Below are 21,871 nucleotides of genomic sequence, written 5' to 3' on the forward strand. Positions count from 1 at the left end.
TCACTACAGTTTAGTGATAGTTACATGTTCTCCTTATGGCTTTTCTTCGTCAACTGCTTTCAAAATTTTTGATTCCTCGTGTCCTAAATAATGGCCCTCGTGGTGGGTGAATCAAAAAAAATCAAATTCCAGTCTGTAAACTGTCAAATGTGCATGGTCACATCCACACAGTGTTTTGTTTAAAATTAATGAATAAACAAGAAATGTATATATATAGTTTTTTTTTCACTGATCTTAATCTACGCAATCTCCTCTATATATGAAGATGGTATCTGTCCCCGAAGGAAAAGCTGCCGACAGGTGTTGTTGATATACATCAATGGGAACAGCTGAAAATGTGTGCCCCGCCCGGGACTCGAACCCGGGATCTCCTGCTTAAATGGCAGACACTCTATCCATCTTTTTTTTTTTTTGTAATCTCATTTTGTTCGTTTTCGTTCGTTGCATCTGCTCGGGGCGGATGTCACAAGACATCCGTTTCAGTTCGTCGTTGATCCATTAGCTCAGTTTTTTTATTATAGATCCATCTGAGCCACCGAGGGCACAGAGGATAGCGCGACTGCAGGGACTTATGCCTTGCACGCTTCCCGTGAGTCCCACATTCCCAACTGTCCACAACCTACATTCGAAGTGTTCCTAATAGATATTTGCCCATTCACTCATTACTCGCGCCAGACTTAGCTGAAGAGTCCCGTAAGAGTTAAGGCAAAGCGTGCGCATTTTCAGCTGTCCCCATTGATGTATATCAACAGCACCTGTCGACAGCTAAGGGTTTCGATTTAATTATCATTTAATTCTAGAGAAGCTGCTCGGTCATCAATGGTGTCTGTTCTTTCGGGAACAGATACCATCTTCATATAGTTAAAAGCTACCCGGCCATTGACCTTCTTCTGTGCAGCCGCAGCTGTTGAAAGGCATGATGTTAGGAGGAACTCCGCTCACAGCTGGTAAAATTGTTGTTTATTAAAACAAGGCCGGTTTCGCCGCTTTAAGCCACATCATCAGGTCAACAATGTTAAAAGATCATAGGCATAACCATCGCTCCAACGTTCGTGCGGACCGCTTTTGTCTTACTCTGCAGTGAGCCGCCCTGCTGTCATACTGATGCAGCAAATTTTAGAGAATGGGGCATGTCTTCTTTATCTTTCGCTCAACACAATATTGACGATATTCTCTGAACAGTAACTTGTGACTAGGAGTGATGGGTATGGCTATGATGCTTTAACATTGTTCACCTGATAATGCGGCTTAAAACCGCGAAACCAACCGTGTTTTAATAAACAACAATTTTACCAGCTGTGAGCGGAATCCTTCCTAACATCATGTGTTATTAATTTTTGTACAAAAACAATTTCAATAAAAACTCCAGTAATATTATTAAGCAGCTGCAGAAGTGCTATTCTTGAATTCTTTTTTATTCACACACATGATCGTACCAACCAAAACTAGTGAGCAGCGAAAGTAGTGATATGCGGAGTATGTACATTAATTAGTACATGTACATTATTACATACCACAAACCCTCTTTCTTTAAAGAATCAAACTCCCATGTATAAAACGGCTTCAAACTTCTGATTACAACTGAGTTAATCTGTTTAATATTTGCCTTTAAGCATGTAAATGACAAAAAAAGTTTAGAAAAGGTTTGAAATTATGCTTAGAGTGTGTTGGAAGTCGCTAAGTCCTCTCATTCTGAAACATTACATGAATATATAGTGGCTTATCTACACTCCATTTTAAGCAAAAACTAGTTTTTCATGCATCAAATTGTTTATACCTCATTTCTCTTGAATTGTGACGTTGTTGTTTTGTTGTTGCGGTCTTCAGTCCTGAGACTGGTTTGATGCAGCTCTCCATGCTACTCTATCCTGTGCAAGCTTCTTCATCTCCCAGTACTTACAGCAACCTACATCCTTCTGAGTCTGCTTAGTGGATTCATCTCTTGGTCTCCCTCTACGATTTTTACCCTCCACGCTGCCCTCCAATGCTAAATTGGTGATCCCTTGATGCCCTACCAACCGGTCCCTTCTTCATGTGAAGTTGTGCCACAAACTCATCTTCTCCCCAATTCTATCCAATACCTCTTCATTAGTTATGTGATCTACCCATCTAATCTTCAGCATTCTTCTGTAGCACCACATTTCGAAAGCTTCTATTCTCTTCTTGTCTAAACTATTTATCGTCCATGTTTCACTTTCATACATGACTATACTCCATACTGATACTTTCAGAAAAGACTTCCTGACACTTAAATCTATACTCGATCTTAACAAATTTCTCTTCTTGCAAGTACATTCACTGGTATATGTGGATACTGTCTGCAGACTGTGTTACGAATAGAGTTAAGAGTAAAGAAGTAATAAATTAAAACGGAGTGGCTGACGCTGAAATTTGACTGCATAGAACAGCGAAAACGAAGTAAGTAACAAATTTTTTTCCTTTAATAATTTTTTGAGCGATGTCAGGGAGAAAAAGCTTTTTTAAAGGTCCGTAACTGTGTGTAAAGTTTATGAAAGTCGCTAAATGCTCCCATTTTCAAATACTGGATGAATAAAATCCGCGTACTTGCATGCTGACAGTTACGCTGCCTCAAGACAAACATACAGTTTCTAATTGTAATACCTAACTTATTGTGTTCAAATTTTAACATCAGATTATACCTCCTAATGAGTAGATGAAGACAGTATTTTAAATTTTTAAATTCGGTCAATAATTAGGGGAAATATTGAAAATCAAATTTTGCTGCCCCTACGTTGCAACTGATTCCGTATAGCGCTCTCGTCATCTACATACCCTCTATCACGGATACTAGATAATAACCGTGCCCTCCACCTTCTTCACTTGCTTCGTCTACAGTCGCATCTAGCTCAAGTGCTCAGTCGGAGAAAGCCGGGAATAATCGGAGCTTTTCTGTCAATTAGCACACTATTTGCTTCAGCAACCCCTCGCTGATCTCTGAGATTCTACAATACCGTAGCGAAGTAGTAGCAAGGTCTCCATTGTTGAACAGGAGTGAGCCGTATAGCAGTGTTGAGAACTTTACTCTCAACTAATGTCTAGATGGTTTCTTAAAAGTGGCAGTGTTGAAGAAAAGCCGCTAGATACGATTAACATCTCTAAAATTCCTCACGTTTTGTTTGCAGAAGTTAAAAGCTCATTAAGACATTGTAAATATCACAAGATAAGAACTCAATAATATTGAAATATTGTAGAATGATTATAATTTATATGCTAGTGCTGACAAGATTTAGTTGCATGATAGTTCACTTTTTTAAAAGCTTGTTTAATTTATTAACACTAGTTCTTCTCTTCCACCATCAGAAACGTTCGACGCACGCCAATATCACAGAACTATAAAATAATGAAATAACAGCTTATTAAAACCGCTCAATAAATATAACTGCACAATTTCTGTGGGGATTTAGGGGATTTCAACCCTGAAAAACAATCCTGTAATATAAAATTTTAACTGTAATTGTAATGCTATACATCAACATACAGCATAAAACCGATATCTAAATATGGAATACGCACCAAACTTAAATTCTTTAGTTAAAATATGTAAAGACCCACTAGTGATTGTTTGTGTTAAAAATCATAGTGTTGGGGTGTGCACTGCAGAAAGTCTATCGCAGCCTACTGTACCAGTAGAAGTAGATGGTCCAGAGATGAATTCTGGATCTGTGTCGATTTTTTATAGAATGTTTTCTGCAAGTTTGCAGTTCTTGCAACATCTTTTGTTCCTTCGTAAACCCGCACATACTGTTTTTACGCTCATTTAATTTCTTTTCTTCGTTTTCGCTCAACTTCACCATTGGACCAAGGCAATGAAGGAAGCATAATGTCAAATTTAAATAACTCTGGAAAAAAGCTCAGCCCTCTTGCGGATTTTCATTTTGATAGTTCACTCCAAAACGAGACTGTATTCTTAGTCTCGGAACATTTGACTGTTGTTAGGCGTACCAACTACACTACAATTTTTGAAATTTCATTTGCTGCCAATAACAACATCACTGCAAGAGGAAATAAAGGGTCTTTTATTACTTTTACAGCATTTTCTACAGATATGAATGCAATCGTTCTGCGCGTTTCGAAATTCTGAGGAAGCCTCTCTTGTAGCACTTTCAATAGTTTTGCAAGAAACCTCAAACAACGACCTCGGAGCTGTCGATCCTGCTCTGAAGACAATTTCAGCCTTTCACCTTCACATTCAAATTCACAGAAGAGATAGGCATTTACATCAATATAGGAATCAACGTTGTCTTTAAGAGAGGTTGAGGATTAAGCGGTAGGTGGAGAAATGTTTGGTACACAGTGCTGTCTTACAATATACTTATTCACAACCGGGTTCGATCATTGATCATCTTCACAGTGGAAAAATATTGTTACAGCTTCACATATCATTTATGCTATTTAACCAGAAAATAAACAGCATGTATGGTTAAATAGCATGTATGGTTAAATAGCATGTATTGTTAAATAGCATGTATTGTTAAATAGCATGTGTGACATGTAAAGCTGTAACAATATTTTTCCACTGTTAAGATGAACAATGACCGAAATCGGTTTTGAAGAAGTATATAGTAAGACAGCACAGTGTGTACCATGTATTTCTCCTACTATGTCGATACTGTTGACAGTCGCCTGAAAAAAATTTGTTTTAAGCGGTAGGTTGGTTAAACCAATTTCATAGCCTGCACTATTCGACTCAAATGACTTACTTACTGCCCGTACTTCACAAATAATTGGTTTCAAAAATAGCAAATAAGCTTGTAAGGTTTCATCGGAATACATATTATACTGTAATTCTACAGTGTAACAGCATTCCTTACAAGGAGCCATTTCAAAGAAAATTTTTCAAAGAAAAGCGGCAGTTGCGTGAAGCGAGCGCACTGTTGCCATGAAACCGTGTTAGACGTATGTTCGGGATAAGTCATTTCTTTAGAATGTTGTTGGATACAACGACATTCTGACAATAGCGTTTGAAGCCGCGGGCCAAGGAAAAGGCTTCACGTGGTTCGGACTACACGTTAAACCGTAGGTCCCCTTACACTGTTTGTAGAGTTGGGGTAGGTTAGTGACGAGCAAGTCGCCAAAATGTCGTCCAATTGAAAGACTTGCATTCGGCCTTTGAGCCACACGAAATTATTGCTAAATACTAGACTTCTTAATGGTTGTGCCTTTAGACAGCTGTACTTTGTTTGCCTAAACTGAACCTTTCGATAAGCAAACGTAAAATGGAGATTTTCTGAACTCTTACAGTCCTTTATTTCTAATTAATAATTTTAAACTAATAATTTAAGAGAAACAAAACCTGTTACTTACTATGCATTATATTAAAACCAATGTACAGTAGCTGATATTTTTGAAGGTTTATACAATTTGTAATTTATTTGCGTCAATGGTACATTTCATTTGGTGTGTGCAATATTTTTCTTCAATACCCGGCGTGCAATTTATTGAAGTATTATTTTCAGTCATAACGCAATAAAAAAAGGAAAACGCTGCACCACGAAGGAATTATCCGAATTGAACGAAATCGGCTGACGTGATGAACATGTACAGACAAACAAATGACTGCAATTTCGGAAAAATTGGATGATTTATTCAAGAGAAACAGGTCCACCAATTGCGCAAGTCAGTAACGCGTTGGTCCGCCTCTTGCTTTTATGCCGGCAGTTATTCTGTTTTGCATTGGTTGATGCAGCTGTTAGGTGTCCTCCTGATTGACATTGTGCCAAATGGTGTCCAATTGGCGCGTTAGGTCGTCAGAATCCCGAAGTGGTTGGTGGGCCCTGCGCGTAATGCTCCTTACGTTCTCAGTGCGGGAGAGATCTGGCGACATTGCTGGCCAAAGTAGGCTTTGGCAAGCAGGAAGACCAGCAATAGAAACTCTCACCGTGTGCAGACGGGCATTATTTTGTTGAAATGTAATCTCAGGATGGCTTGCCGTGCACGGCGACAAAACGGGGCGAAGAATGTCGACGAACCGCTGTGTCGTAAGAGTATCGTGGGTGACAACCAAAAGGGTCCTGCTATCAAATGAAATGACACCCCAGACCATTAATCCTGGTTGTCGGCTCGCGTGGCGGACAACAGTCAGGCTGGTATCCCACCGATGCCGTCTTCAGTTTGTAATGTCATTCACTGGAGTATAATTGTCTTCAGTGATGAATTCCGCTTCGAATTAAGCGACGATGACCAGCGCTGACGTGTTTGGAGACACTCCAGACTGTGGCCTGGTGGACAGTTTATTTTCACAGTAGGATCCCTGTGGGTGACTTTCGCGGGACCCTTACAGTACAGCGGTACGTCGACCATATTCTATACACCCGTTTTGTCATCCTGGGCGTACATTTCAACAAGATAATGCCCGCATTATTGCTATTTGGGGAGCAAAATAACTGATGATGGTCGAAGTAGAGAGGACATAAAATGTAGACTGGCAATGGCAAAGAAAGCATTTCTGAAGAAGAGAAATTTGTTAACATCGAGTATAGATTTAAGAGTCAGGAAGTCGTTTCTGAAAGTATTTGTATGGAGTGTAGCCATGTATGGAAGTGAAACATGGTCGATAAATAGTTTAGACAAAAAGAGAATTTCGAAAAATGTGGTGCTACAGAAGAATGCTGAAGATTAGATGGGTAGATAACATAACTAATGAGGAGGTATTGAATAGAATTGGAGAGAAGAGAAATCTGTGACACAACTTGACTAGAAGAAGGGATCGGTTGGTAGGGCATATTCTGAGGCATCAAGGGATCACCAATTTAGTATTGGAGGGAAGCGTGGAGGGTAAAAATGGCAGAGGGAGACCAAGAGATAAATACACTAAACAGATTCAGAAGGATGTAGGTTGCAGTAGGTACTGGGAGACAAAGAAACTTGTCCAGGATAGAGTAGCATGGAGAGCCGCATCAAGCCAGTCTCAGGACTGAAGACCACAAGAACAACAACAATGCCCGCCCGCACACGGCGAGAGCTTTTGCGGCTTATCTTCGTGCTTGCCCAACCCCACCTTGGCCAGCGAGGTCGCTAGATCTCTCCCCAATTGAGAACGTTTGGAGCATTACGGGCAGGGTACACCAACCAGCTCGGGATTTTGACGATCTAATGCGCCAATTGGACAGAATTTGGCACGATATCCCATAGGAGGGCATCCAACAGCTCAATCAATGAATGCGAAGGCGAATAACTGCTTGCATAAGACCCAAAGGTGGACTAACATGCTACTGATTAGCTCAATTTGTGAAACTCTTTCTCTTGACTAAATCATCCAATTTTTCTGAATTTGTAATGATTTGTTTGTTTGTACATGTGCATCTCATCTACTGATTTCCATTTCATTCTAATAATTCTTTCGTGGTGCGTCGTGTTTTCTTGTGTAAAACACCGCTGCACTCTCATTAAACCTACTTACAAGGTTACGAAATTTTCTGAATTTACGTAGGGAAAAGTTGCAGAAAGGCAATTTTACTGAAGGCCGGTCACAGTGCATCTGAGACAGAGTAGCAACGCAAGCAGTGGACACATCTGGATTCACCAATGGGTCAGCGCTGAGGACCACTCCGTTTTGCTATCGACTGCGCTATGCTTCCGTGTACTCACCGATTGCGACGCTGTTCGCGGAGCGGGCCGCGGTTCTGAAGCGGCGGGACGCCTGCTGCTGCCACCAGTCCCCCGTCTGCTGACGCACCTCCCTGCACACAAAACACAACACTCCCATCAGCACAGCACCCCAGCTCACCACCCCGTTCCTCGCAACACTTACCACCTGCTCAAACTGTGTGCCGGTACGTGAACGCCAACTGATACGAAAGATAACGCCCGTAACAAAGAGAAATATAGTAACTCTGTTTAGCACTTGCTATCCGATAGATCCTCCTCTCCCCTCCTCCTTGAACCGTGGTCTTTGACGCAGTGAGGTGACTTGCACGTACCTCAGCGGTACAGATAGCTTTACTGTAGACACAATCACATCGGAGGAATATCTGTGGAGAGGCCAGTGTAAATTATGATTGCCGAAGAGGGGAAGAAGCCATTTCAGTAATTGCAGGGCAATAGTCTGTATTATTAGCTGTCCTATACATTAGCCAACAAGGCGTTGCTGTACTGGTACTATGAACGGCTCAAAGCAAAGGGAAACTACAGCCGTTATACACCGACGACTAAAAAAGCGACGCACCCAGAAGGGGAGAAGGAAACTAAGAGAAACATCGCGGGTTGAGGAGGTATTTGATGTTATTTTAGTGATTACAGCCGGTGTGGTCGAGCGGTTCTAGGCGCTACAGTCTGGAACTGCGCGACCGCTGCGGTAGCATGTTCGAATCCTGCCTCGGAAGAGGATGTGTGTGATGTCCTTAGGTTAGTTAGGTTTAAGTAGTTCTAAGTTCTAGGGGACTGATGACCTCAGATGTTAAGTGCCATAGTGCTCAGAGCCATTTGAACCATATTGAGTGATTACAAAATCGAGTCAAATTTACAAAGAACTTGGCAGTATGAGCCCAACTGGCTCTTGGACGGAGTACACATCCCAGCTGGTCCGACACATGTTCCTTCCGGGACAATTAAGGAGATCTGGAGATCTTGCCGGCTACAGCAGTACCTCAATATCACGAAGACAGTTCACACAGATACATACCATGAGTCAACGAGCATTGTCCTGTTGAAATATGGCACCAAGACATCGTCACATGAGAAATAACACAGTTACGACCACCGAGCGAGGTGGTGCAGTTGTTAGCACTCTATACTCGCGTTCAGGAGGATGATTGTTCAGACCCGGATCCGACCACCCACATTGAGGCTTCCCGTGATTTCCCTAAATCGCTCTACGTAAAGGCCAGGACGGTTCCTTTGAAAGGGCACGGCTGAGTGCCTTCCCCATCCTTGACACCCATACGAGCATGTACTCGATCTCTAATAACCTAGATGTCCACGGGACGTAGAATCTAATTTTCCTTCCTTCTTTCCTTCCTTCCTTCAATCGCGACCAGCCGTGACCTGAAGTTTGCTTCCCACACCATGACGGCAGGAGCAACAGCGCTTTGCCTCTCCAAAATATTGTAAGAATGGGAGCTCTCCGCAGGTCGCCGTCATAATCGCTGACGGTCACCATCCAGGGTAATGCAAAACCGCGAATTCATCATTGAACACAATGCGGTGCCACTCATCGACACTCCAGGGTAGGGCAGCACTCCGAACGCAGCTATTTGTGTTGTGGTGTTAACAGCGGCTTACACATGGGACGGTAATTCCCCACTCAGGCTGCTGTCAGTCTCCGACCAATGGTATGGAATGACAGAATGTTGCTGGGATTCCATTACTTTTTCTCGGTTGGAGCCGCAGATTATAAGAGGTTCCGATGTGCTTGGAGCACAGCACGACGATCCTCCCTTCTGGCGGTCATACTTGGTCGACCAGAACCTTGACAACGAGTATGTCTGCACTCACGTTCCCCTGCAGTCCAACACTGGGCCACTGTTACATCTGAATGCTCCACAAATCTAGACATTTCACGATTCGACCAGTCGGCCAAATGGAGACCCACAATGAAGCCTCTTTCAAACTCTGTAAGGTACAGATAGCACTGTCTCACAAGAGTGTGTAGGATATCCGTGTCCTTGACAGTGATCACTCAACGTCTATTCCCGCCCCTTACATACCCTACCAGGGCTGTTAACAACACTAAACATGAACAATACTCATGCACTCCGGTAGCCGTTCTACATGTCAAAGAGAATTGTAACTGTTATCATCTACATACTCGCCTATGGTGTGTACATTACACTGACATCCGAGTATATCTTCTGCGTGCTTGACTTTCCTCGCCAGGCAATGTATTTCCCGAGGATATGCGACTCTACTACGTGCTTTTACCCATTGGCTTGTACAACCGGCTCACACCTGGCCGCAGGTTTCAAGTCCGGTATTACACTGCCGACTGTGAGATGGGTCGAGGAGCTACAACTTCTTCTTGGAGTCTCTTCGCTTCTGTTAATAGATGCGTGACATGTTATATACCATTGGAAAATCGAGAAATCGGTCTGTTTAGTGGTGTACAACACACTCGATTTCTTTCGATATTTTGCGAGTTATAAGCAATCATTTTCTCGTTTTGTTAGCTTTATTCCGCCCCCCCCCTTTCCCCTCAATCCCATCAATAAAACACCTTCCAGAGATTGTGTACTGTGCAGTGCAATGAAGAAGAAGAGAAGTGAGACACGGTATGAATGTGAGAAATGTCTAGTGGTGTTGTTTCGGGTACACCACACCAACAAAAACATCTAAAACAGTATTATCGTCACTCCTCATCACTTCAATCGAAATGCCGTGTGGCTAGGGCCTCCCGTCGGGTAGACCGTTCGCCTGGTGCAAGTCTTTCGAGTTGACGCCACTTCGGTGACTTGCGTGTCGATGGGGATGAAATGATGATGATAAGGACAACACAACACCCAGTCCCCGAGCGGAGAAAATCTCCGACCCAGCCGGCAATCGAACCCGGACCGTTAGGTATGACATTCCAACAATGATTGATTTACAAGAAATTCCTATCAAAAAAGCTACCTAATTTTTGAGAAAAAGTGTAAGACAAAATGTCCTTATTTTCCTAAATCTAAATGGTAAATGTAGGGCGGACTATGGCGAAAAATATTAGTAAGGCAATGCGTTAAGGATAATGGCATCCTCCTTAGTGAAATATTTCAGAAAGTAAAATAGTCCCCAGTTCGGATCCATGAGCGATGACTACTTAGGAGGATGTTATCATCAGGAAAATCAAAACTGTTTTTCTGCTGGTCAGCGTGCGTAATTTTAGAACCCTTAATCGGGTAGGTAGGTGAGAGAAGAAGGTATCAGAACAACCCTCCGCCGCTCGCCTTAAGGTGTTAGTTGTCCAACTCGACCAAATATTCATTTTTCATCCTATCTATGCTTCCTCTCAGAAATATCCAGCTAGGTCTTAATAAGATTTCAGAACGATACAAAAAGCGATACCTTGTTTTAAATGATCAGATATATGCGAAATTTTGCACTTTACAAAACGCAAAAAACATGATGTCGTATAACGACAATACCAACGAGTCACATTTGTAACCAGTCAGTTTCCATAAAGAACTGAGCGTAGCTATTTGCAATGATAGGAAATGGAATGTTCACTTAGGCTCAGTCATGAGTTAACCAGGTGGCAGACTACTTCTGTTCATTGGTAGTGCCGTATCCAAGGGGTACTCGACTTCCCGGGGTACAGCTATGTCTGCAGGGTTGCCTACGCGGCAGTCGTAATCAACATAGCCACGTGTTTACTGTCTAGCTTAAGGATGACACCAAGTCTGACACATGACGCCAACGTAGCTGCATTACTTAACTCCTTCAGTGACGTGCACTGATCTGGTGCACGACTGTATCCTTCCGCTGAGCTGTCACCACGTTACCAGCGGGCTCTCTACAGACAACGAATGGTCTACGACTGTCTATTTCCTGGAGCCTGTAAGCCATCGTCTCTAGATTTGACTTAGTATCTGGGACGTGTAATCTACTTTGTTTGGACTTAGTGACCAAGTGATCATTAGCAGGCTTGAGGTAGAACTGTTATTATTGTAATTGTAATGTATGTATTGTCTTTAATTAGATTCTTTAATTAGTTCTGTCACTTTGTAATTGTGTAGCAACCTTTGTAAATTGAGGCATTAACTTTTGCATGCAGTAGAACCGAAAATCAGAGCAGGTGGGCACTGGGAAAACAAAATCAAGCTACAAAAGGGACTCCATGCATTCGACCTAGAACATTACACAAGTTTATCGAATGTGCACAAAGGAGGTCAGCACTAATGGTCACGGATTCGTTTGAGCCGAGGGAGAATGTTGTAAAAAAATGGTTCAAATGGCTCTAAGCACTATTGGACTTAACATCTGAGGTCATCAGTCCCCTAGACTTAAACCTAACTAACCTAAGGACATCACACATCCATGCCCGAAGCAGGATTAGAAACTGCGACCGTAGCAGCAGCGCGGTTCCGGACTGAAGCGCCTAGAACCGCTCGGCCACAGTGGCTGGCAGAGTGTTGTACCCCCGCACGTATTGCTCCAGTTGTGATCGGGGTAACTATATTAGACTAATTACAGCGCGCGCAGAGCCGTTTAAACGGCCATTCTTGCCGCTCTCCACACGTGAATTGAAGAATCCGTAACACATAATACAATGGGAAGCACCCTCTGTCATGCACTTCACAGTGGTTTGTAGAGCATAGATGCAGGTAAAGCAGTTAAAGTCTGATTGATAGAGAGGTCATTAGAGCCGGCGCAGGAGCTTGCCCTGAACATGGACTGGACAGGAAATCGGACTTCACTTTACCGTAGGAACAGCTCTGGACTTCGCCTGAAGTCATTTAAGGGAGTAACTGCAACCTTACACTGAAACTGCGTTCTTTTTGAAAAGCGTTTTCCTCAAATACGAGATCTGTGTGTTAGTATTACAGCCATTCTGCCCCGTTATTTAAGATCAGACCTGTGAGTCCACCAAATTCGTTTTTCTTGCGTGAAAGCTGATCCCGAAACGCAGGACTCTCAGTCCGAGTCTTCAGCCAGTAACAGTTTAGCCTTTAATGAATATGAAGTGCAATGAAAATATATTTTACATGTAGCAAAGAATTTATATTACAAAATCAGTCTGCAGTAACAAGGCTGAAACAAAGACAGTAAAGATAGCTCACGGACACATTCGGACGAGGACAACAGAAGTTACAGCACATAATGGATGGTCATTGGAGCTAACATTTTACAAACGTACACATACAGACAGCTTATAGACATTAAAATTTTTCCTTTTTTTTCACGTCTACTCCTCAGGTTCCATCTTCCCTCTCTTTCGACGGACATAAGTGATTTTAGTTTTAGCAGTACCTCTTTAAATCACAATTTATTTAATTTACACGTATATGTTCACTTTCCTGAGTGTAATCGATAGGTTTTAAATTACTCAATTCGACCACGTTAACTTTAGGACTAAGATTTATAACAATAAATTAAAACAATCATCTGTGTCAGGCACTTTACATTTTCCTCAACGACGCGCTTCGAGGGCTTACTTTCTCTTCAGGTGGATCAGTGGATTAAATTACAGTTCTGTTTGCTGGATGTAACCATTTGTCTGTTTTGAGTTTCGTTTTGCTATAGGTACGATATGATTGGCACTTGTTGATGTAATATGGCACTGGAATTACAAATTTTAAACAATAATAAAGCTATCTACGAAATGTTCCAGCAGAACGAACCCTGAGTGTCGTTATACATTTTCATCTTTAGATGCCATCTAGTGTTATTTCTGCTGGAACAACTTGTAAGCAGCTTTATTACTGTTTAAATTTTGTAATTCCAGTGCCATATAACGTTCACAAGTGCCAATTACAGCTTATTTGTAGCGAAATGGAACTTATAAGAGACAACTGGCTACATTCAGAAAATAAAAATGTAATTTAATTCATACTTCCACATGATGACGAGGGTAAGATCTCGAAATGCGTCTTGGGAGAATATAAATGTGTCTGACGCAGACAATTGTTTATCTTTTGTGTCATGAACAGCTGCAATTTACGAAAGGACAGTCCAACATGAACGACGTAAGTTTAAGACTACGAGTTACAGACATAATGTCTTTTCCCTGCAACTTTCTTGCTCAGTACAAGCTTGGCACTTTATTAGTCTTACCTTTTCAGCGCAGTGAATCCTCTTCCTGACGCCTAAATGCCACCTTAATGCAACGAAGAGAAAGTCGTGTACGTCATCTGAATGGTAAGAACTATCCTATCGTCAAAAACATCTTCTAATACTGTCATTAGATTGTGCTGCGTGTGCTCCAGAAGAAACTGCTTGATGGAAAAAGACTATTTCAATAATTGGTCTTGCACTAATTGCACACCATTCTTTTGTTTTCACATTGTGCGGAGGCTTTTAATGTAACAGATGAGGATTATCACAACTCGTCAACATTGTCAGTTAACAAAACGCAGAGTTTTGTGAAGTGAAAAAGTGAACTTTCGAGGGAAGTCTCGCAAAAATATGTACTGTGTTGGTGTCTGTATTTGCACAGTAGATGGGAATGAAGACAAGAACGGAAACTTCGAAATTATGACACGCTACCAATATACAATAATGTAAAGTTGGTCCTACAAAAACCAGCAACGTAGAAAAAAATAAGTACTGAATAAAAGTAAACACTTTAGATGGCACAAAGATGATGAAACATGATTGGGAAGCTATAAAAATGTTGTTTGGATAACAGGCAGATATGAAATGCAGTAATTTTGTCTGCCGACGCGGCTACTGCTAGAGCTTCAAAACCAAATGAGGGATGATTATCGTATTCATGAACCGACACTACCATCATATAAAGAGCAGTCACTGAAAACAAGACAGATGGGAAAAAGTAAATAAACTGTTCACTAATTGAAAAGTAATGGCGATTTATCCCTCAGTGAGACAAGACGGTCAGGGCCTTCATGAAAAATGTTTGCGGTTGTCTACGGAACCATGTTGTACCCAGGCGTGCATCGCCTCCTCCGAAGGGAAGCGACGGCCACGAATGTCTTTCTTCGAGGCTACAAAAATATGGAAATCGCATGGCGAGAGATCGGGACTGAGTGGAGGATGTGCAAGTACTTCCCAACGGAATTTCTGTAGTGTAATCGAAACAACCCTGGCAGCTCAGGCTGATATCTCGCAAGTGTGCTTTTTTTCTCCTTAAATATAAGGTCAAGGTACTGATGTTTCCTTGCTAAGTGTTCTGGCAATAAAACGCAGTCGTTGGTTCGCTTTTCCCCGCAACATTTTTTACGTGATAATTACATTTTAAGTTGTTCGTAGTTGAGGGATACTTAGTTAAATCGACAACCTTTAAATTTGTGTGATCATCGTGTAACCGAAATTTGAAGGGTTCATTCTAGCACTCATGTGGAGGACCTCACAAATTTTGTTTGGAGTCAATTGCCATTGCAGATAGCTCATATGAATCATTTTGCAGTTGGTTTTGGTCTTCTGATGGTTTTAATAGACGGTGAATGACAGCATCGTCTGCGAACAATCTAAAAAGGCTGCTCAGATTGTCTCCAAAATCTTTTGTATAGATTAAGAACAGTGGAGGCCCTATAACACTTCCTTGGTGAACGTCAAGTCATCCCTTCTTTTTCACCCGATCGCTTTCCGTCAGTTACCACAAGGAAAGGAAATTTATGAGAGGAAATTACGAATCCGGGTGCACAATGGCGACGATACTCCGCAGCGAAGCAATTTGATCAGGAACTGCTTGTGAGGAACAGTGAAGCCAGTTGGAAATGGCATGTCCGTCGTTCAGACCTATAATCGTTTATCTGGCTAGTGGAATGTTTGATGCTTTACTTTCCATTCTTGTCTCCCTATGCATTTGGCTGCAAGAGTAGGTCCGGAGTTACAGATGTATATAAATAGCGCACTCGTATCGAAGTAATGCCAGGTGACAGTCTAAGCTCGTGTGTTAGTGTTAAAATTGTCTCTGTCACGTTGAGACCGGCTGCTGGACAGTAGCAATATACACTACTGGGCATTAAAATTGCTACACCAAGAAGAAATGCAGATGATAAACGGGTATTCATTGGACAAATATATTATACTAGAACTGACATGTGATTACATTTTCAAGCCATTTGGGTGCACAGATCCTGAGAAATCAGTACCCAGAACAACCAACTCTGGCCGTAATAACGTCCTTGATACGCCTGGGCATTGAGTCAAGCAGAACTTGGATGGCGTGTACAGGTACAGCTGACCATACAGCTTCAACACGATACCACAGTTCATCAAGAGTAGTGACTGGCGTATTGTGACGAGCCAGTTGCTCGGCCACCATTGACCAGACGTTTTCAGTTGGTGAGAGATCTGGAGAATGTGCTGGCCAGGGCAGCAGTCGAACATTTTCTGTACCCAGAAAGGCCCGTACAGGACCTGCAACATGCGGTCGAGCATTATCCTGCTGAAATGTAGGGTTTGGAAGGGATCGAATGAAGGGTAGAGCCACGGGTCGTAACACATCTGAAATCTAACGTCCACTGTTTAAAGTGCCGTCAATGCGAAAAAGAGGTGACCGAGACGTGTAACCAATGGCACCCCATACCATCACGCCGGGTGATGCGCTAGTATGGCGACGACGAATACACACTCCCAATGTGCGTTCACCGCGATGTCGCCAAACACGGATGCGACCATCATGATGCTGTAAACAGAACCTGGATTCATCCGAAAAAATGACGTTTTGCCATTCGTGCACCCAGGTTCGTCGTTGAGTACACCATCGCAGGCGCTCCCGTCTGTGATACGGCGTCAAGGGTAACCGCAGTCACGGTCTCCGAGCTGATAGTCCATGCTGCTGCAAACGTCGTCGAACTGTTCGTGCAGATGGTTGTTGTCTTGCAAACGGCCCCATCTGTTGACTCAGGGATCGAGACGTGGCTGCACGATCCGTTTCAGCCATGCGGCTAAGATGCCTGTCATCTCGACTGCTAGTAATACGAGGTCGTTGGTATCCAGCACGGCGTTCCGTATTACCCTCGTGAACCCACCGATTCCATATTCTGCTAACAGTCATTGGATCTCGACCAACGCGAGCAGCAGTGTCGCGATACGATAAACCGCAATCGCGATAGGCTACAATCCGACCTTTATCAAAGTCGAAAACGTGATGGTAACCATTTCTCCTTCTTACACGAGGCATCACAACAACGTTTCACCAGGCAACGCCGGTCAACTGCTGTTTGCGTATGAGAAATCGGTTGGAAACGTTCCTCATGTCAGCACGTTGTAGGTGTCGCCACCGTCGCCAACCTTGTGTGAATGCTCTGAAAAGCTAATCATTTGCATATCACAGCATCTTCTTTCTGTCGGTTAAATTTCGCGTACGTAGCACATCAACTTCGTGGTGTAGCAATTTTAATGGGCAGTAGTGTAAAATGAAAGGAAGGACGAAAAAGGACAAGTGTGTCAGATGATTGCGAGACGGAGTAGTGGAGCAGACTTGACCAGCAGCAACGCAGAGGCAGCCGGCGGAACGCAGTGTTCAGCCGTTGGTTTTTCTGAGCGCACGCTCGGCGGGCCTAACCGCGCCTCCGCCGCAAACGAGCTGGTAGTCTTGTGGTCCTCGCGTTCCCCGCCGCCAGATACCGCCACAGTTAGGCGCCGCGTCCTGTGCTCTGACAGCGGACTCTGCCATAACCTCAATCACTACACTGCTGGCTGCCACGTTCTCCTGTCCTCCATTCTCCACGAAACTGCACAACGGACTTGGGGAGATTATAGCAATCCTAGGAAAATTGCTATCCGTCCTTATTTTCAGACTGATCGGTTTTCCGTCAGCAACGTGCATTTCCATTGCTTCTGTGCTCCCCTTCTCTTTTCCCACGCAGTCATCAGTTTGGAGCTCCCGCCTGGGAGGATCTCTAGGATTCAAATTGTTTGTGGGTTCCGTACCTGGCAGCCAAAAGAAACTGTTTATACAGGTTATCTTAAACCTTTTGGATCAAATTGAAACAGGTGATAGTGGCTCCACAACCGATTATATAATGGGGAACTGAAGGTCGGAAATGCATATTTATTGTTATGGACGTACTCAGCGTACACGGCATTACAAAGACGAAGCCCACAGTAATTGGTCAAAGCTAAGACTGCAAGTCTCAATATACGTATTACAACGGCGCATGGAGTTCTATCGCATTCTCGTAAAGATCTCGGATGTCTGGAACAGGTAGCAGGTGATAAACAGCTGACCACCAGACAGACATAGTGCACAAAACTTAGCCCAAAGCACGTTTCTCATGTGACGACCGCATGCATCGCACCAGCATATTCACCTGTGCCGCACGCACACCTCTATCCCTGGTGTCAGTTGTCCGTTGCAGCGGACAGCTTGTGATGTATCCATGGTGAGGTGTGTTACTGTGTACATTACATGACGCATAGCCAGAGATGGAACGTTACTCGTCACGAGAGTTGGTAGACATGCATTTAAAGTATGGTGCGGCAGGATGTAGTGCTCGTAAAGCAGTACGGATGTGCACAAACGCTTTCCCAACAGACATCACCCCAAATGGAAGAAAGTCCGTGGATACCAACTTAAGAGAGACGAGGTCGTTCACTCCAAAGAGAGCTGACTAAGGTCCCAGCCAGAGACATGTCCGAACACAAGACTTTGAGGAGACGGTACTGGGTCGTGTGTACGACCACCCAACACTAACAAGGGAAACTCCCCATCACATCTCACTTTGATTTAGTGGTAAGAGGGCCGAGTGATCGGCCCCTCAAAACTGGACATAGATCAAGCATGAAAACAGGAAGAAAGTGTACTGAATAGTGAAAAAAAGCAAAATAGAAACAGTGAACGGTCCAAGTATAGGAACTGCAACACAGAGCAGTTTGAAATAGCGATGGCGCCGTGGTAGTGTGCTCACGGTGTTGGACTGCAAAGCGGGCGAGCCGCATTCAAAACTACCTCCTGTCATTTTTTTTTTTCTTCTTCGCTGTTCACTGTATTCAAATTTCTGTCTGTGTCGTGGTGTAACGTCCGTTTGCAACAGCGAGGTGTAAGGAAGGGACTTATAATGAAAGTTGATTCTGCACAACTACTCTATTACCAGCCGGTAGGAAGTGGCTTTCGAACAGGAACCGCAAACATTTGATGATAAGGCGAAAAAAAAGGTTCAAATGGCTCTGAGCACTATGGGACTTAACATCTGAAGTCATCAGTCCCCTAAAACTTAGAACTACTTAAACCTAACTAAGGACATAACACACATCCATGCCCGAGGCAGGATTCGAACCTGCGACCGTACCAGTCGCGCGGTTCAAGGCGACACGTCAACCGAATCTTCCACCGGAAAACACGCCTGTTGATGATAGGGATTTAGTATCGATGCACCTCATTTGTAGGCCTGGTGAGTGAGATATGCCTCCTAGCCCGATTCAAGTCTTCGTATGAATGTGAGTGATCACTACGACGACAACATAGTAGTTTGTCATCTAAGCTGCAACAAATTTACGCGACAGTTTCACAATCACACAGTTTTTCTGTGTTCTGTACAAACATCTTTATAACCTTTTTGAAGTTGTGTTCCCTTTTGGAAGTTTAGACTCTTGAAGTCTTTTGTTGTAACATAGTTCACAATCGTTTTATTTGTTGTTTCCATATCTGTGAGACGTCTATTGTGGTACTTTGCCTGCTCTCACTATTCATCACATTTACTTACAATAGTAAAGTATTCTTGCCACATGACTCATATCCCACAACAGGTGCATAGTATGACAGCTGCTAAGACTGCAGAAAGAGAACAAATTCTTTAATGGCAGGACGGACAGTTCATTGTGTTGGGGAGGGGGGGGGGGGGGGGGAGGAGGGATGAACTGACAAGGAGTTTTGAACCCGACTCGTCCGCTTTGCAGTCCAACACCTGGACACTTAACCACGACGACATCGCTGAGTCGCTATACTCGATGTTGTATTTGTTAAGCTTGGACCGTTCATTGTTTCTATTTTGCTTTTTGTTCAGTGCACCTTCTTCCTATTTTCATGCTTAGTCTGTGTTCAGTTTTTGGTGGGCTAACCACTGGACCATCATACCACTAAATCTGAGGGGGTGCGACATGGAGTTTCCCTTGTAAGCACTTGTCAATTTTCCTGTGAAACACACACTTCGAAGGACAAAGTGTTGAGACTACTGGTCGGAGAGGTATTACACCCCTGTCATAAAGAACGTGTGCAAGCACTGGGACCAGCGGATTTTAAGCCCCGTCTTCACTTCTATCAATAGATTATCCACTCCTGTCCTGTAGTAACGAACTTCGATGAATTTAAAATGTTCACGGATGAGATCTCATTCACCTGTGATAGTGTCTTCAACAGCCGCAACAGCCACGTCTGGAGTAAAGACACACATTGGTGGCCACCAACAACAATTCTCTTTCAAAGTACGGGCTGGCTAAGATCAGCTTATAGTACCTTATTTGCTGCCTCCCTGTTTGACTGGTCCACGTTACTTGGTGTTCCTGCGAAATGTGCTGCCACAATTCTTGTAAACTGTATCCCTTGTTCTCCGCTCAAGGACGTGGTTTCAACCCGACGGTGCACCAGTGCATTTCGATGTTAATGTCCATGAGCATCTGAACAGCACGCACCCTCATCGTAGGATTGGAAGTGGAGGTACTGTCACACGGCCAGCGCGATCGCCGGACCTCACACTTCTGGGGTTACGCCAATACGCCAATACGTTGGCTCCATTTAGCAGTTAACCTGCGCAGCTGCGAGACGTTGCTAATGTAGCACGAACGAATAGTGTAGGTGCAAATTTTTTGGATGTCACAGAATTCACACTTGTACATGAAGGTGTGAGCGGGAGTTGAACCGTCGTCTTATACACGTTCGTCTTACGAGTCTCGAACGCTACGCACTTCAACACCACGAACTCCGACGTTCAGCACCTACGCACAGATACATCTGTTGCATAATAGACGCGTAAAAGTTCTCTTGAGATTTTCTCGAAATTGCCAGAGTAATGCACCTTACTGCTTGCACATTATGTTATTTTAATGACTTCTAAAGGTGTACAAAGTTCGAAATAAATCCGCGACCCCAACGTCGTGGCTTCCCCTCGTTAGTTTGCGATTGGCATTTCTCGAATATACTACTTTACAAAGTCACAAAAACATTTCCAGGCACACACTTTACACCAGATTACGAGGCTCACCCCACGAAGTGCAAATGAAAAATATTATCGTCTAATACTCCTATTACGCAAAGCAACGATGCGGATTTTCGCAACATATTTTCCCGTATTCGAAGTTCACTGCATGCCGCTACATCTACATCTACATCCATACTCCGCAAGTCACCTGACTGTGTGTGGCGGAGGGTACCTTGAGTACCTCTATCGGTTCTCCCTTTTATTTCAGTCTCGTATTGCTCGTGGAAAGAAAGATTGTCGACATGACTCTGTGTGGGCTCTAATCTCTCTGATTTTATCTTCATGGTAATTCGCGAGATATACGTAGGAGAGAGCAATATATTGCTTGACTCCTCGGTAAAAGTATGTTCTCGAAACTTCAACAACTGAGCGTCTCTCTTGCAGAGTCTTCCACTGGAGTTTATTTATCATCTCCGTAACGCTTTAGCGATTACTAAATGATCCTGTAACGAAGCGCGCTGCTCTCCGTTGGATCTCCGCTATCTCTTCCATCAACCCTATCTGGTACGGATCCCACACTGCTGAGCAGTATTCAAGCAGTGGGCGAACAAGTGTACTGTAACCTACTTCCTTTGTTTTCGGACTGCATTTCCTTAGGATTCTTGCAAATAATCTCATTCTGGCATCTGCTTTACAAACGATTAATTTTACATGGTCATTCCATTTTAAATCACTCCTAATGCCTACTCCCAGATAATTTATGGAATTAACTGCTTCCAGTTGCTGACCTCCTATATTGTAGCTAAATGATCAAGGATCTTTCTTTCTATGTATTCGCAGCACATTACATTGGTCTACATTGAGATTCAAATGCCATTTCCTGAAGCATGCGTCAATTCGTTGCAGATCCTCCTGCATTTCAGTACAATTTTCCATTGTTACAACCTCTCGATATACTACAGCATCATCCGCAAAAAGCCTCAGTGAACTTCCGATGTTATCCACAAGGTCATATGTATATATATATATATATATTGTGATTGGTGTAAAGAATGGCAGCTAACTCTCTCTCTCTCTCTCTCTCTCTCTCTCTCTCTCTCTCTCTATGAATAGCAACGGTCCTACGACACTCTCCTGTGGCACACCTGAAATCGCTCTCACTTCGAATGACTTCTCTC

The 21,871-nt window shown here is 43.2% G+C and overlaps 1 protein-coding gene across 1 annotated transcript in view; it reads right to left on the minus strand.

Moving 5' to 3' along the window:
• LOC124616423 overlaps window positions 1-21,871 on the minus strand; it is a 394,706-nt gene that overhangs the window by 156,640 nt on the left and 216,195 nt on the right. The window contains exon 4 of the mRNA XM_047144730.1: window positions 7,609-7,700. Coding sequence (XP_047000686.1) covers window positions 7,609-7,700 — 92 coding nt within the window. The remainder of the gene's footprint in view (window positions 1-7,608; window positions 7,701-21,871) is intronic.

Source organism: Schistocerca americana, chromosome 5 (genome assembly GCF_021461395.2).
Source record: "Schistocerca americana isolate TAMUIC-IGC-003095 chromosome 5, iqSchAmer2.1, whole genome shotgun sequence".
NCBI lineage: Eukaryota > Metazoa > Arthropoda > Insecta > Orthoptera > Acrididae > Schistocerca > Schistocerca americana.